Source organism: Zootoca vivipara, chromosome 1 (assembly GCF_963506605.1).
Source record: "Zootoca vivipara chromosome 1, rZooViv1.1, whole genome shotgun sequence".
Taxonomy (NCBI): Eukaryota; Metazoa; Chordata; class Lepidosauria; order Squamata; family Lacertidae; genus Zootoca; species Zootoca vivipara.
Window position 1 is genome coordinate 19,578,986 of NC_083276.1, and position 15,485 is coordinate 19,594,470.

General features: G+C 45.0%; 1 protein-coding gene across 4 annotated transcripts in view; it reads left to right on the forward strand.

The window, feature by feature from the left end:
• CLMN (calmin) overlaps nt 1–9,762 on the forward strand; it is a 68,997-nt gene extending 59,235 nt beyond the window's left edge. For 3 of the 4 annotated variants that reach the window (XM_060272040.1, XM_060272050.1, XM_060272043.1), the window contains 3 exons: nt 1,326–1,386; nt 2,425–2,489; nt 4,316–9,762. In XM_060272040.1, coding sequence (XP_060128023.1) covers nt 1,326–1,386; nt 2,425–2,489; nt 4,316–4,478 — 289 coding nt within the window. In that variant the 3' untranslated portion in view covers nt 4,479–9,762. The remainder of the gene's footprint in view (nt 1–1,325; nt 1,387–2,424; nt 2,490–4,315) is intronic. The other variant, XM_035106652.2, reaches the window with a different exon arrangement.
• Nucleotides 9,763–15,485: the final 5,723 nt, after the last annotated feature.

Below are 15,485 nucleotides of genomic sequence, written 5' to 3' on the forward strand. Positions count from 1 at the left end.
CAGCAGCTCTCCAGGGTTTCAGACAAGGACCATTCCCAGCCCTATCCGGACATGTGAGGTTTGAACCTAGGACTTTTCTGTGTGCAAAGCAGATACTGAGCTATGGGCGGGCCTTGACCCATCTCTGCAGTAGCACTCAGTGGGAGGCTATTAAATGTTGTCTAGATGAGTTGTACATGTGGAGAGGGGGGGGGAGAGGGAGGGAAGGAAGAAAGAGAAGAGACTTTGTGGTGGACTCACAGCTGAATATAGGATTCTGATCCTGTTCTACCAGAATCATCATTCAGTACAATGAACCAAACTGGTTAAACCTTGTTAGCACAATGGGGAGTCTCAAGCCAGCTTTCTGCATTCAAGTGACATTGTTTTATATGTATTTTTAATCTCCTGTTGGAAGCCGCCCAGAGTGGCTGGGGAAACCTAGCCAGATGGGCACGGGGTATAAGTAATAAATTATTATTATTATTATTATTATTATTATTATTATTATTATTATTCTACCGTATTCACCCGAATATAAGCCACACCTTTAAATTTGGAGGGGGAAAGAAGAAATACCCAAATATAAGCCGCTCTCTTCCTTGCTCTCTCCCTTCCTGGCCTTGGATACGGATGGGGAAAGATGTGCAGGGCAGGCGCCACTTCGCCATGCTCCTGGCGCTGTTTGCCCCACACTCCTGGCTGCATACCGTAATGTTGCAAATATAAGCCACACTCTTCACGGTCGGAATTTGGGGTGGGGGAGTGCGGGTTATATTTGAGCCAATATGGTATTCTCCCCACCTATTCTCCCCATTTATTCGCTTCCAAGAATTTTTGTCCTACTTAGCAATTTCACTGGGCCACCTCAACACCATTTCCTTTTCCTGCTCTAAAACCCCCAGGAAACGTATTTTGGACGTTCCTCATTTCATCCCTTAACCCTCACTGCCTTGTCCTCTTCTCCATAAGCTCTACTCAATCTGGAGAAAGAGTGCGGACAACAGCAAGTTCATGCTTCATCCCTAGATGCAAACTTGGGAGTTCGGTCACTTTCTCTCCCAGAGCTATGGTTTCTCTACAGTGTTGCATATGAATTTGGGCTGGGACCGTTAATTAGATTGTAGTAAATGAGAATGCTGGTTGCGGAGGAGTTTAAGAACTTGGACCATGCAGGAGATAAATGTCTTCAGACAATACGGTGTTGTGCATAACTTGAAACTGGGGTGGAGAAGAATGTCTAGCCAGTGTTTTGTCTCTTTAGAGCATGCCTTGCAAAAGTGTTAGAGCTGGGCTGTCTTTCCAATCAAGCTTCTCTTACATATTGATTCAATTAACCTTTTCAGGGTCAGCCACAGCGACCCCAATGTCGTTTCCCAAAGATATTTAGCAGAGTCGACCAGTAAGGTAATTATATGCACGTCTCTCTCTCTCTCGCATATTCATTCAAAACCAAGCTAAATAATTCTGGTTAGCAAGCAGTTAGACAGCCAGTGGCTTTTATCTATATATATGTGGGGGATCTATTTTCTGTCACCCTGAGTTGAGATCTCTCTTGAACTGAACTGCTTACTGTGCTCCAGCATTGACGTGGCTTTGCTCTCACCATGCATTTAGCAGACCTGTTGTTGTTAAGATAAGATTGCAGGAGAAGATCTGCTGGATCAGGCCAATTGCCCACCTCCTAGCCCTACCTAGAGATACTGAACCAGGGACCTTCTCATGCAAAGCAGATGCTCTGCCACAGAGCTATGACCCTTACCCATGTTTCAGGTTCTTTCAGCGTGTTCTGCCATGGGATTTGTGGGATTACACTGTTGCTTTTCAATATGCCTTCCCCGTGTCAGTGCTATTAAAACAGCAGGCTGCCTGTCTGTACACTAAGATGATCACTGAAGGACATTCCCCAAGTTCTCCTATCAAATGAGGTGTGGTGGTGACTACTGTGGTCTCCTCTCCAAAGTGTCTTGCATTTTTGAAAATGTTAATAATGAGGGTTCTCCCAGTTTAATCCTTTTATCTAGGAATACGACATCATTCCATTTCGTTTTGCCAAATCTTCTTATCTGAAAAAAATAAAGCCTTTTTACAGTTCTGAAATCTACTACAAGTCACCACGTTCAAATGATCAGTTACTGATTTAATGGCAAACGATTTGAGCTCCATAACAGCTTACAACAATCCTAAATTCTTAACCAGTAAAAGATCTGTGAAAGTTCGGGTACTGCAGTGTTTCATTTTGTTCTCTGCTGCTGGCTTATTGCTGTGTTTAGATTTCATGGTTTTCATTTTTTTAATGTAACCATTTCCCCTTGATTCTATGTTGTCCAGAAGAGTTTTATTATAGTGTGGGATATAAATACTGTAAATACACCTGCTATATCTTTTACAGTCCAGGCTATTTAATTATATTGTTGTGACTATTTGGTTTTGATTATTTTCCAGGAACTCAACAGCACGGATGTTCCAAAAAGCACAGCTTCAAATGAAATTGCTAGCTCCTCTTCCAGGTGGGCACTTACCCTTTTTCATAAGTTGAGCCTCAGGGTGAAGACAAACACCAGCTTTGACTGCAAGCCTCGGTTTTGCAAAGGATAAGCTCCAGCCAGGAATGTGGAATTGTGTGTCTTTACCTGCAGTACACCTTATGTTATTTGGGATTAGGTATGGGGCAGGTGGGCGTGGCTTGGGGAAAACAGCCTCATAAGGACCCTGCTTGGCCTGATTTGCCCCATAGGTTGGAGGTCCCCCATGCCTGCAGTGGAGTCTGAGGACAAGGAGGATTATGCCCTGGTTGTTATTTATTCCTTGTTAAGCTTTCTTTTCCCATCTCCACGTTGCCCCCTACGCATGGCACACAGAAACCAAGGCTTAATTTAGATTAATGCCATAGCTGCCAAGTTCTCCCTTTTTTTAAAGGAAATTCCATTATGCTGAATAGGCTTCCTCGCGAGAAAAGGGAAAACTTGGCAGCTATGATTAATGCCAATCAGAGCAGCAATCTGTCTTTTTGCTTCTTCCTCCATAAAGTGCCACGTATTCCAGCGCTATGTAATGATTGGTAATTCTGACTTTGCATTTTTACTACCCATTGCTGCACCTGCATATTTATTTATTTTACACTTGAAAGACCCGTTCCAGAAAAGATTTTCTACTTCCTGTCAAACACCGATTATAGGGTAACCCACAAGGTCTCTCTTTTTGCCCTAGCAGTGTTGAAAATCCAGGCAAGGGTTTTTAAGGAGATTGCATTCGATTGCTTTGGGGATAATTATTAATGTTTTTGTCTGTATTAAATACTGTATGTAAGTTCTTAATATGTTAGAGGTGACTTATGCAGTATTTCAAAGATGTAGGTTTTATGTATGATTCCAGGCAGCAACGTGGTTTTATGCAGTATTTTATACTGTTGGGTTTTATATTGCATTTATTTATCTTATGTGTCAATGGCCTATGGCCCAAGCATTAAAAAAAACCTGACTTGAAGCATTAAAAAATCTTGAAAGATCTGTGTGCCACCTTTTTCTGCCAAATGGCATTTCAACGTGAATTAACGAAATTTCTATTATTTTTTAAAATGATTATCCTAATAGAATAGCCAGCCAAATTAATAAAAAATAAAAAAATCTGCCATTGTGGGCTAAAAAATAGATAACAACAGCAACGAACTAATTCAGCAGGCTCTAAACCAGGCATCCCCAAACTGCGGCCCTCCAGATGTTTTGGCCTACAACTCCCATGATCCCTAGCTAAGAGGACTGGTGGTCAGGGATGATGGGAATTGTAGTCCCAAAACAGCGGGAGGGCAGAGTTTGGGGGTGCCTCCTCTAAACTATCCACAAGCCAAATGAAGTAAAGCAAACCAAATGCTGCGATGCATTAAACCAATGAATCTAGCTACTGAAAGCTCCAATAACCAGGATTTTCCTTTCCTTGGAGCTGGAAGGGTAGTAATGAAGGTGTCCGGAGTAGAAGTGGCTTAGTGGATGGGGTGGAGCCTGGCATGTGAGTCACTGCTTAGTGAGAGGGAGATTGGAAAGTGGCAAGGAGGTCAGCACAGTGCAGTTGCATTGGCAGGAGCACTGGATTGAGTCTGATGATGTGTTTGCACCACGCCAGTCTCCCTGCTGCCTTGCCCCTCTCTTTCCTCATAGGCAACAGCAACCCACCTGCTAGAAAGCTACCATAATGTCCCCATGCCAGTGAGCTGCTTCTGGCCTGGGGGGATCATCTTTGGAATCCCACAAGGCTCCCTCTCTGCAGTAGCTGCCCACCTTCAGGCAAGGTACTCTGAGATAGGCCTCCAGTGACTATCTTTCGTCTTATTCCTTTGCAGAAAGAGAAAAGACCTTGAAAAGAAAGACGCTTCCGACAAGGCCAGCGTGCCTAGCCCCTCTCCGCGGACAGAGCAGCCTGAGCTGTTTTACTTCATTGTTTTCCTCTGGGTGTTGGTCTACTGCTTATTGCTCCTTCCACAGCTGGTTAGCAGCCCACTTTGATCCCTGTGAGTGAGCCAGAATAATAAAAGATAGCGGCTTGATGTTCTTTGTTTGATGTGCCCCAAAATGCGTTTCTTCAGGAGGTAGAAGTGTTAGCCAAAGTACAGGACTCCACACACCCCTCCCCTGAATTCAGAGCTCGTTCTTTTACTCAGGTGGCTTGTTACATTATGAAGATTCAGCTCACCTGACTTTGTGTACATATAGTATATATATAGATAGGTAGGTAGGTAGAGATTATATATATATAGGAGAGAGAGAGAGAATGAAGACATTGGGTTAATTACTTAATACTTGCAATTTTTGTATGTCTGTGCCTTGCTTTATAGGATGTTAAATAAAATGAATAATCTCTTAGGGAAAGATTTAGAGCGTTCTAGTCTTCAAAAGGAATCATTCTTATACTTCGGATTTTATCTACAGCCATGAAATCTGCCAAAAATATATGTGTGTGTATTTTTTGTGTTGCCTTTTCAGTAGAACTTTTTGATTGAAGAAAGTTGTCCTTCCTCCATAAACTGAAACAAGATGTAATTATTTTATTATCTAGCACGTGCAGCTAGAACCAATCTAAGGCTGCAGTCTGGTCCCCACTACTGAATTCATTGGACTTGCTTCTGAGTAGACATGTATCGGATTGCACTATATAGTCTATGTTAGAAGAATCTGGAATAGCTCCAGAGAACTTTCTTCAGAAGTATGTGATATGGCTCAAGACCAGAATTTAACCAATTTTGAGGTTAATGTATATGGGATTGTGAAGGAATGGCAGACAGTGATTTAGGTCAGGAATGGGGAACCTGTGGGTCTTCAGGTCTACACTGTTGTTGTTTTCAGTCCTCAAACAATGCTTAATTGATGACACACACAACCTTTGCATTGTGTTTCCTTTTTATCCAATGTCCTTTGCATTTAAATGAATGATGTGGAAGAGTATCACAATCGTTGGCGTCTGTCTGTTTTGGGAGACAATGGAGGAGTGCGCCTTTGGAGGTGAAGTCAAACCATTGGAGAGTTACAGCGCCTGCTGTGGCTGTATTGCAGGCGGGGCAGATGAAGGCTTCTGGTTTTGCTGCTTCAGGTGCACCGTGGATTAATTACATAATTATGTAAAATGTCACCACAGTGGACAGCAAGATGAACAATGTGGCTTTGGATGGAAGTTGAACTGCAGTGGTACGGAACCGGCGTGGCGTGCTATGGACATGGGGTAGAATAGAAATGGATGCCTCCTTACATTGCTAAAACTCCAGTTCCCATCAGGCAGTGGCAAGGCATGATGGGAGTTGTAGTCCAGCATCTCCTGGAGGGCCACAGGCTCCCCTCAGCCTTGCTCTAGATAAAAATGAAGGAGGGACCCTTTTTATACTTTCAGTGGAAATGTATGGAAGAAATGTTGTTATTTGGAACCGTATCAGTGTCATGAGGGTGGGTTAGGAGAGAAGATGAGCCATATACTGAGATGAGGTGAGAGACTTGTGTTTTATTGACCAAGGTAGGAGAGTTGTTAGCCTCTGGTTGCCATATTAGAATCCGTAAAATGCTCAGTCCATGGTTCTCTCAGCATAATCCCGTAGCACCAGAGCTGCAGTGTCAATGGCTGGCATTACTATATAGTGGATTCCAGTGTGTGTCTTGTACATGCTGCTTCCTCTCCCTTCGCACAACCGGAATTTGTTCCGTGTGTTGACATGTCAACGAATGTGAACCAAAGTTAGGGTGTCAGCAAGCGTGAAGGGTTTCAGTTAGGGTTAGGTTTCCCGGATAAAACTCATAATGTCCCAATGGATGGGAATAAGGACATAAGAAGTTGGACCAGACCTATAGTCATTTCGTCCACCATTTGGTTTCCAAAAGCAGCTAAGCAGATCCTTTTGGAGAGCTCAGAAATGGGGCATGAAGGAACCTGCTCCCACAGGAGGCAGTGATGGCCACCAGCATGGATGGCTTTAGAAGAGCATTTGGCAAATTCATGGAGGACAAGCCTATCAATGAACTACTTTCCATGATGATGATGCTCTACCTCCCCTGAATCCCTGCTACTGGGAATCACAGCTGGGCAGTGTGCTCATGTCCAGTTTGCAGGCTTCCCATTGAGGCATCCGGTTGACCACTGTGAGATCAGGATGCTGGGCTGGGTGGGCCATTGGCCTGATCCAGCAGGCTTGACCTGTTCTGAATACAGAGGGTAGAATCCGTTGCACGTCTTTGGGGAGCCGATTGAATGCAGGCTCAATCGTGCACTCCCTGGATTCATGCAGCAGAATGAGGGAGTAGAATGGCCTGTGCCACTTCAGACTGCAGGTGGGGAAAATACCATTTTTAAAAGCTCTCCTGTATAGATAAATTGATAGATAGATATAAAAGTTCCAAAGAATCAACAGCCTTTCTTTGTGGTGTCCTGTCAGTTGCTAGAGACAAGGAGTACGTAGAAATGATGTCTCCTGCCTGCAGTAAGAAATAATGCTGCCAATTCAGCTTGCCCTGGGGAAGGTTTTAAATTTAAAAGGCCATCCAGCCTGTTGACACCCCAAGCTTACTTAGTTTCAATAATTTGAATAATTTCAAATTATTCGAGCCTCTTTGATGTTCCTGAATTGACCCAAACGCATGGCGGTTCTGCCGGGCTTTTCTCAGCCGCATTAACTCCATTACTGTTGCCTCTGCTGCCATCTGCATGTAACAGCGGCCAAACCTCTGGGGTCTTATTTCCATGTCAGATTAACGTGGCAGGAAGAGGACCTTCTCTGTGTGACATGATTTTGGCTGTTTTGAATTGTGCACGTCCGTTTTGGCAAGCATCCCGATTACTGGGAGAAATCATTTGGATGCAGTCCTGCTGAATTCCCCCTGAAGCTGGGCAAATGTGCCATAGCTGCATTTTTGTTTTCTGAAAAAGTCAAGTCATCCATGACGAGCAGCACGATAGCTCAGAAAAGTGTTTCTCTTGATGCTACTGATATTCTTCCAAAATGATTCCTCTGCCAGGAAAACAAAGGGCTGCAGGGATGACTGTATTATTAGTATTATTATTTCTCCCTTTCCACCCCAGTGCTTACCAACTACCCATTCAAGCGGCAGAGCGCTCAGATTAAACCAGGCACAGTCTGCAGCTGCTGCCTGAAACATCATGCAGTTGATAGAGTATGCGGGTTAGCAAAACAGAATTTGTCTCTTGGGCAGTGCCGAGAAACCTAGCTGAGTTTACGGGAAGGGGAGAATGCTGCGAGAGAAGCAAACAGTGGCGTGTTGTCTGCCTACTCGGTTTTCCCGTAGCTCTTAGTGAAATTTGGAGGGTGCTGTTGTATGAGGCTAAGAAATCCATTTCTTAGGTTTTGCAGCACATAACTGCCCTGTTGCAGCTGCAGCCCTCCTGCCAATTAACAGCACAATCCTAAGCATGTTCACTCAGTGGAGCTTGCTCCCAAGTAACTGTGATTAGGACTGCAGGCCCAATCGTGCAACAAGGGCAGCTAAAACCATCCAGTGCTGTCTAGCTTAAGAAATGGACCGAATTCAGCCAAGTATTTAAATAACTGTGAAATCCTTCACTTAAAGCACCAAAGGAAGAAGCTCGCATTTCCAGAGGTGAAATCTTGAAACCCAGAACTTTCGTTTAAATATATACTGCATTCCAATATTCTAGTCCTCAGGGTTGTAGAGAAAAATAGAGAACCTTATTTTTAAAAAAAGGAAAAGAAGATCCTGAAGGTGCTTAACCAGAGTTTGTAAATGAAATGGAGCAAACCAATGTGATGTAGTGGCTCCACACTCTTATTTAGGACTGGGGAGTTGCTGGTTCAAATCCCCACTCAGACGTGAAGCTCACAGGATGACATTAGGTCGGCCAAACCTACCTTGCAGGGTTGTTGTGAGAATAAAGTGGGGCAGCAGTTGTGTATGTTGCCTTGAGCTCCTTGGAGGAAAGGTGGGATATAAATGTAATAAACATACAAAGCAACAAAACTTCCTTTATGAATTTGCACTACTGCACACCAATATTTTTTTCTTGGGTACATAGTGCAGTTCATTTATTTAGGCTGGACATTTTTTCGTGGGAGAAATCCTTGACAGATCTTCTGAGTAAATATGCAAAGGATTGTGCTGTGATTTGAACTCTACAAACTACTGGCAACCTTTGGCTTATTCAGGTTTTGTTCTGTGGTGCATTGGCATTTCTTTTCAGCGGGGACAATCTGAACATGATGTTACTAAGACAGAAGGATTTGTTTTTAAAAGCACAGAAATAAGCAAGCACATTATGTACTCCTGGTATGTTTTCCTGGCCACTTCTATACACTGAATGTTTGCACTTGGTCTCCAAAAGTATTTTTTTAAGAATAAATAAAATGTTTTATGTATAGTTGGAACAAACAGCAAAGGGGACGTGGGTTGCCCCCGCCCCAACCATTGATCTGTAGTTATATTAAAAGGAGAGTGCAATAGTGAACAGCTTGAAACTTTATTTTCTAATGCCTCTGATTTTCAAATAAATAGATGGATTTTCTGTACTAAATTGGTTTGTTTGCCTACTTTCCTCTTTGAAATCCATGTTAACCTCTGATTTAGGAAGTCAGAACAGCTTTTCATACCGTTTTTGTCACAAGCTGAAATAATTTGGTTTATTATTATTAGAGTTTATATACTGCCCTATACCCAGAGGTCTCAGGCGGTTCACAGAAATGATTTAAGAAGAGGAAGACAGGTACCAGGGCTTCCAAGCAACATCTTAATCCATGGTTGGGGAGCCATTTTTCCTTCAGATATTTGCTGGACTACAACTCCCATATTTCCTGACCATTTTTCAGGATGGTTGGGGCTGCTGGGAGCTGGGGTCCTACAAATATAAGGACCCCTAACCCTCTCTTAGTCCCTGCATACAACCACAGGGCTTCCCAAAGTGTGTGGTCCGGGAGTTTCATTCAGGTGGTCTGTGGACGTGAAAGAGAGAGGAGGCTTTTTCTTCCCCAGATGAATAAACTTTGGCTTGCGCAGGATAGAGATAAGTCCCAAGTTGGGGAAAGAGGCCGACAAGACACTTGAAAAGGAGCAGAGGGAAAGTCAAAAAGCATACACAGCATATCACGATTCCTAAACAGGCAGAGAAATCGTTGAGTGGTCCACCAAGACCCTCCGCAATTTTCAAATGGTCTTGGGGCAGGCAGCTGTTTGGGAACCACTGCCCTTCTGTAACAAAGAATAATACTTTAACAAAAATAAACACAGGCTACACCTTTCCCTCACCTGTCTTCTGTTGCCTCCCATGGGTTGAATTGTAGATTGTAAGTTCCTCGGGGCAGAGGGCTTGTCCTCTTACACTTTGTAAAGTGCCATGCATGCTGGTACTGGCACTATACAAATAACAGTATTGGGAAGAATTGCATATTATAATAATTACTCAAGCCACGGCGTCCTTAAGAAGCTCTCGCCAGCCTCTCCAGAGATGATCAGTGCGACATGGGTGGAGCAAGGATGCGCGATTCCTCCGGCACTTATGCATGTTTACGGTGAACATCTGTGGCACAGGCGCCTCGTGTGTCTGTGGAAGTCTGTGGGGAGGAAGGCAGGAAGGCCAAAAGTAGGTGGAGCCAGAGCCAGTGATAGGTGGAGCCACCGAATTCTACTTTGGTCCCCATCCCTCCCTGCTAAATTCTGCAAAGGCAACCCTAAGGTGTCAGAAGCTGACAGCCAGGTTTTCAGTTAGGAGGTAGGCAGGTTGGGGCTGCCTGAGGACAGACTGAACATGGCAGGGCAGTGCCCTGTTTGCCCTATTGGCCCAGCTTCCCCTGCATGGAGGCCACCTGAATGAATGAGAACCTGGAAACTCAGCATTCTCACTTTGTGCCGGGAAGAAGTTTGCTGCAAATACACCAAGGGGACAGTGAAAGAGGTGTGACGTGAAACTGGGCCAAAGGCACAGCTCCACTGTATATGTGTCCCCACTTCCTATGTTTCCATGAATGTTCCTGAAGAGGGCTGGTACCTTGCTCCAATTTAGCCATCAATTCATCATTCTAAAAAAATATTGTAAGGCATTTATAAACGATGACAACTTGGTCTTTCGATTCGACTTTTCCTTGTATGGAAGTCACACTTAGTGGGTCAATCATTAAGGAAAGGGTTCCTGCAATTTCTCCTTCTCATAGGGGGAAAGTTGATTCTTAGAGGAATCCCCACAAGCTCTCCATCGGCATGCTTCAGTTCCGGTCTGATTGACAGGACTGGAAGACCCCACAGGCCAAATCTGGCTCATAGCAGCTGGTCTATTAATTTCCATCCCAACATTTGATACATTACAGACTTGCCGCCAAAAATCAGTCCAGCGACACCAAATTTAATATGTCTGTTTCAGACACCCTCCCCATGTCCGTGCATCCTCTCTCAACAACAATAGACTTGGTTTCTTCCCCTCCTTCCCACCCCAAACTTGCCTCCCATTTCCCACTCAACAGCCTCACCGTTTTCAGCATTCTGTTCCATAGAATCAGCTAGTGTTCATTAACCTTCCATGACATCACAGCAGCTCAGCAAATAGCCAAAGGCACTCAGAATTTGTGTTCATGGTAAAGGCTAAATGGCATGTTTATGGAGGTGGTATGTTTTTAATGCTTCCGTGTGTAAAATAAATACATTTTAAAAACTAGCATACTGTGACAGTCTCCCCGGCAGTCTAACTTTTGATGTTGGCAGGGGACTTTTAATGGGAGGGAGCATCTTAATAATTGGTCCACCATCTGCTTTCTCAACTGGTGCACTCTAGAAAGGGCAATTTTTATGCTGCATTCTTGTAATTCTGCTGCTGGAAAGACTTGGTGAAAAAGCTTCATCCTATTGTTAAGATTCAGATCACCAATGCAGTTTATTTTTAAAAATCCAACTATTATACCATGTTATACCATATTATACCATGAGATTTTACTTTCTTGGGCTCCTTGATCACTGCAGATGGTCACAACAGTCACGAAATTAAAGGACGCCTGCTTCTTGGGAGAAAAGCAATGACAAACCTAGACAGCATCTTAAAAAGCAGAGACATCACCTTGCCTACAAAGGTCCGTATAGTTAAAGCTACGGTTTTCCCAGTAGTGATGTATGGAAGTGAGAGCTGGACCATAAAGAAGGGTGATTGATGAAGAATTGATGCTTTTGAATTATGGTGCTGGAGGAGACTCTTGAGAGTCCCATGGACTGCAAGAATATCAAACCTCTCCATTCTGAAGGAAATCAGCCCTGAGTGCTCACTGGAAGGACAGATCGTGAAGCTGAGGCTCCAATACTTTGGCCACCTCATCAGAAGAGAAGAATCCTTGGAAAAAGATCCTGATGTTGGGAAAGATTGAGGGCACTAGGAGAAGGGGACGACAGAGGACGAGATGGTTGGACAGTGTTCTCGAAGCTACGAACGTGAGTTTGGCCAAACTGCGGGAGGCAGTGCAAGACAGGAGTGCCTGGCGTGCTATGGTCCATGGGGTCACAAAGAGTCAGACACGACTAAACGACTAAACAACAACAACATTATACCAACCGTTAGGTTCCTTTACAAGCTAGCCTATCATCGTATCCTCCTCCTCATGTCCTTCTAATTAACGGTGTGATAAAATTGCCCCCCCCCCAGTGCTTATTTCCTGCTACGTCTTGTTCCCATAAGCAGCAGGTGAAAACAGTCTGTGTGTACTGCACTACTTCAGCAAAAATAAATCCCTTACGTAGAAAAAGTGTCAAGCTAGCACCTGCCTTCTCCCTCACATTCTAATCTAGAAAACTTATCCTGTCCATGTGCAGCAAAATTCTATTCTATCCCCACAATCGAGTAGTAAGGTTACTGTTTCATTATGCTGTCTCGTGACATCTGTAGCTTGTAGAGTTACCAAACTGAAATGCCCAAATGGACAAACATCTTGAGAGCTGTGCAAGAGAAACTCCCTTCCTTTACAGTGTTACAAGCCACACCAATTTTTGCCAAGCAATGCCCAAGATTCCAGGGGTTTGGGCCCTCTTCCACGGTCTGTGTTCCTTTGGGGAAATGAAGGTGTGGCAGAAAAGTTAGTGACTTTTAAGATATGTGGTTTATTCACATATATATACCCTGCCCTTTCTCTCTACCTGCCAAAATGGTTCTGACCTTTGTTGTTCTTTCTTGTTCTCAGCAAACCTTTCTGGCAAGCAACTCCTCCCCTGCTATCCCAAGCCTTGTTTTTAGAGCCACCTTTTTCCTGCAGCAAGGGACCCAGGTGGCGCTGTGGTTAAACCACTGAGCCTAGGGCTTGCTGATCAGAAGGTCGGCGGTTCGAATCCCTGTGACGGGGTGAGCTCCCGTTGCTTGGTCCCAGCTCCTGCCAACCTAGCAGTTCGAAAGCACGTCAAAATGCAAGTAGATAAATAGGAACCGCTACAGCGGGAAGGTAAACGGCGTTTCCATGTGCTGCTCTGGTTTGCCAGAAGCAGCTTTGTCATGCTGGCCACATGACCTGGAAGCTATACGCCGGCTCCCTCGGCCAATAATGTGAGATGAGTGCGCAACTCCAGAGTCGGTCACGACTGGACCTAATGGTCAGGGGTCCCTTTACCTTTTACCTTTTCCTGCAGCACAGTCTGCCAGGGTCCAAGGATTTCTCTCTGACGTTGGTCATCAACACCTTTTGTCATGCTAATGTCTCTATCAGGTGAGGCCCTGGCTTGAAAAGAAAGCTTAGCCTGTATTCTGCAATGGCTCGGAACCTTCCCTTCAATATTCCAAATATTAGCTAGATCCTGACATTCATTCATTTATTGGGGTTTTTTGGGGGGAGGGGGATCCTCCCTGCAAATTTATAACAATACACACTGCACAGTGGGATTCATGCTTAGAGCGAGGAGGAAAATTGTGCAACTGGCTCTACCGGTGTTTCCCAAATTTGAGTCTCCAGCTGTTTTTGGACTAAAACTCCCATCATCCTTAGCTAGCAAGACGAGTGGTCAGGAATGATGGGAATTGTAGCCCAAAAGCAGCTGGAGACCCAAGTTTAGGAATCATTGCTCTACCCCATAAGCAGCCCTGGATTTAGGGAGGTACAAGCTGTGCCCCCGCACGGGGCAGTGAGCCAAGGGGGCACAAAATTGAGAAGATCAATACTTGTGTGAGTGTCTGGAGGCAGTTGGAGGATGGATGGCGGCTAACAGATTGAGGTTGAATCCTGACAAGACAGAAGTACTGTTTGTGGGGGACAGAAGGCGGGCCAGTGTGGAGGACTCCCTGGTCCTGAATGGAGGACCAGGTGCGCAGCCTGGGAGTCATTTTGGACTCACAGCTGTCCATGGAGGCGCAGGTTAATTATGTATCCAGGGCAGCTGTTTATCAGCTCCATCTGGTACGCAGGCCCTACCTGCCCACGGACTGTCTCGCCAGAGTGGTGCATGCTCTAGTTATCTCCCGCTTGGACTACTGCAATGCGCTCTACGTGGGGCTACCTTTGAAGGTGACACGGAAACTACAATTACAGTGGTACCTCTACTTACGAATTTAATGCGTTCCGAACGCACATTCGTAAGTCAAAAAAAAATTGTAAGTCGAATCCCATAGGAATGCATTGGGAGAAAAAAATTGTAAGTCGAAGCAACCCTATCTAAAAATTCGTAAGTAGAAAAAATCCTATCTAATCCGCATCCAAGATGGCAGACAGAGCTCCGTTCGTAAGTAGAAACATTCGTAAGTAGAGTTATTCGTAAGTAGAGGTACCACTGTAATCCAAAATGCAGCAGCTAGACTGGTGACTGGGAGCGGCCACCGAGACCACATAACACCGGTCTTGAAAGATCTACATTGGCTCCCAGTACGTTTCCGAGCACAATTCAAAGTGTTGGTGCTGACCTTTAAAGCCCTAAACGGCCTCGGTCCAGTATAACTGAAGGAGCGTCTCCACCCCCATCGTTCTGCCCGGACACTGAGGTCCAGTACCGAGGGCCTTCTGGCGGTTCCCTCGTTGTGAGAAGCCAAGTTGGAGGGAACCAGGCAGAGGGCCTTCTCGGTGGTGGCGCCCGCCCTGTGGAACGCCCTCCCATCAGATGTCAAAGAGAAAAACAGCTACCAGATTTTTAGAAGGCAGCCCTCTTAAGGGAAGCTTTTAATGTTTAATAGATTGTTTTATTTCATTTTTCTGTTGGAAGCCGCCCAGAGTGGCTGGGGAAACCCAGCCAGATGGGCGGAGTATAAATAATAAACTATTATTATTATTATTATTAAAGAATATTCCTTTGGGGGCACCAAATTTTGGGCTCACAATGGGCACCGTATTACGGAAGATGACCAAAGCCTGTCCCTGCCCTATTCTCAGATGGCTGGCTCAGTCCTGCTCCTAACAGGTAGACATCGGAAGAGGAACCTAGGGGTTCCTTGGGGAAGGGCCTTAGTTCAGTGCACTGTAAAGTGTCTGCCGCCTTGCATGCAAAAGATCCTGGGTTCAATTCCTAACATCTTCAAGTTGGGCTAGGGGAAAACCTGCATAGCCTTTGGCAGTTAGTCTAGACCAGGGGTAGCCAACATAAGGGCATCAAGATCTTGTTGGACACCTCCATCACTCTTGACCAGCAGTCTAGTGACACCTGGAGGGCAGGCACCCCGTTGGCTGCCCCAATGTAGACGATAGTCATCTAGATCAGGCATAGGCAACCTTGGCTCTCCAGATGTTTTGGAACTACAACTCCCATGATCCCTAGCTAACAGGGCCAGTGGTCAGGGATCATGGGAGTTGTAGTTCCAAAACATCTGGGGAGCCAAGGTTGCCTATGCCTGATCTAGATGGAACAATGGTTTGACTCGGCATAAGGCAGCATCCTGCGCACCTAATTCTGCAGGCACCTCCATCACGTGGAGTCCCATCTGTGATACGTACCTGTCCATGCTCAATGTGCAGACATTGGGAAAAGGAAGGATGGACTGACCACACAATATGAAGGGTTTGGAGTCAGCACCATTGCTGTGTGAGTTAGAGCAGGATATACTGGGCTAGATTGTCTCTCCTGCTTTTAAGG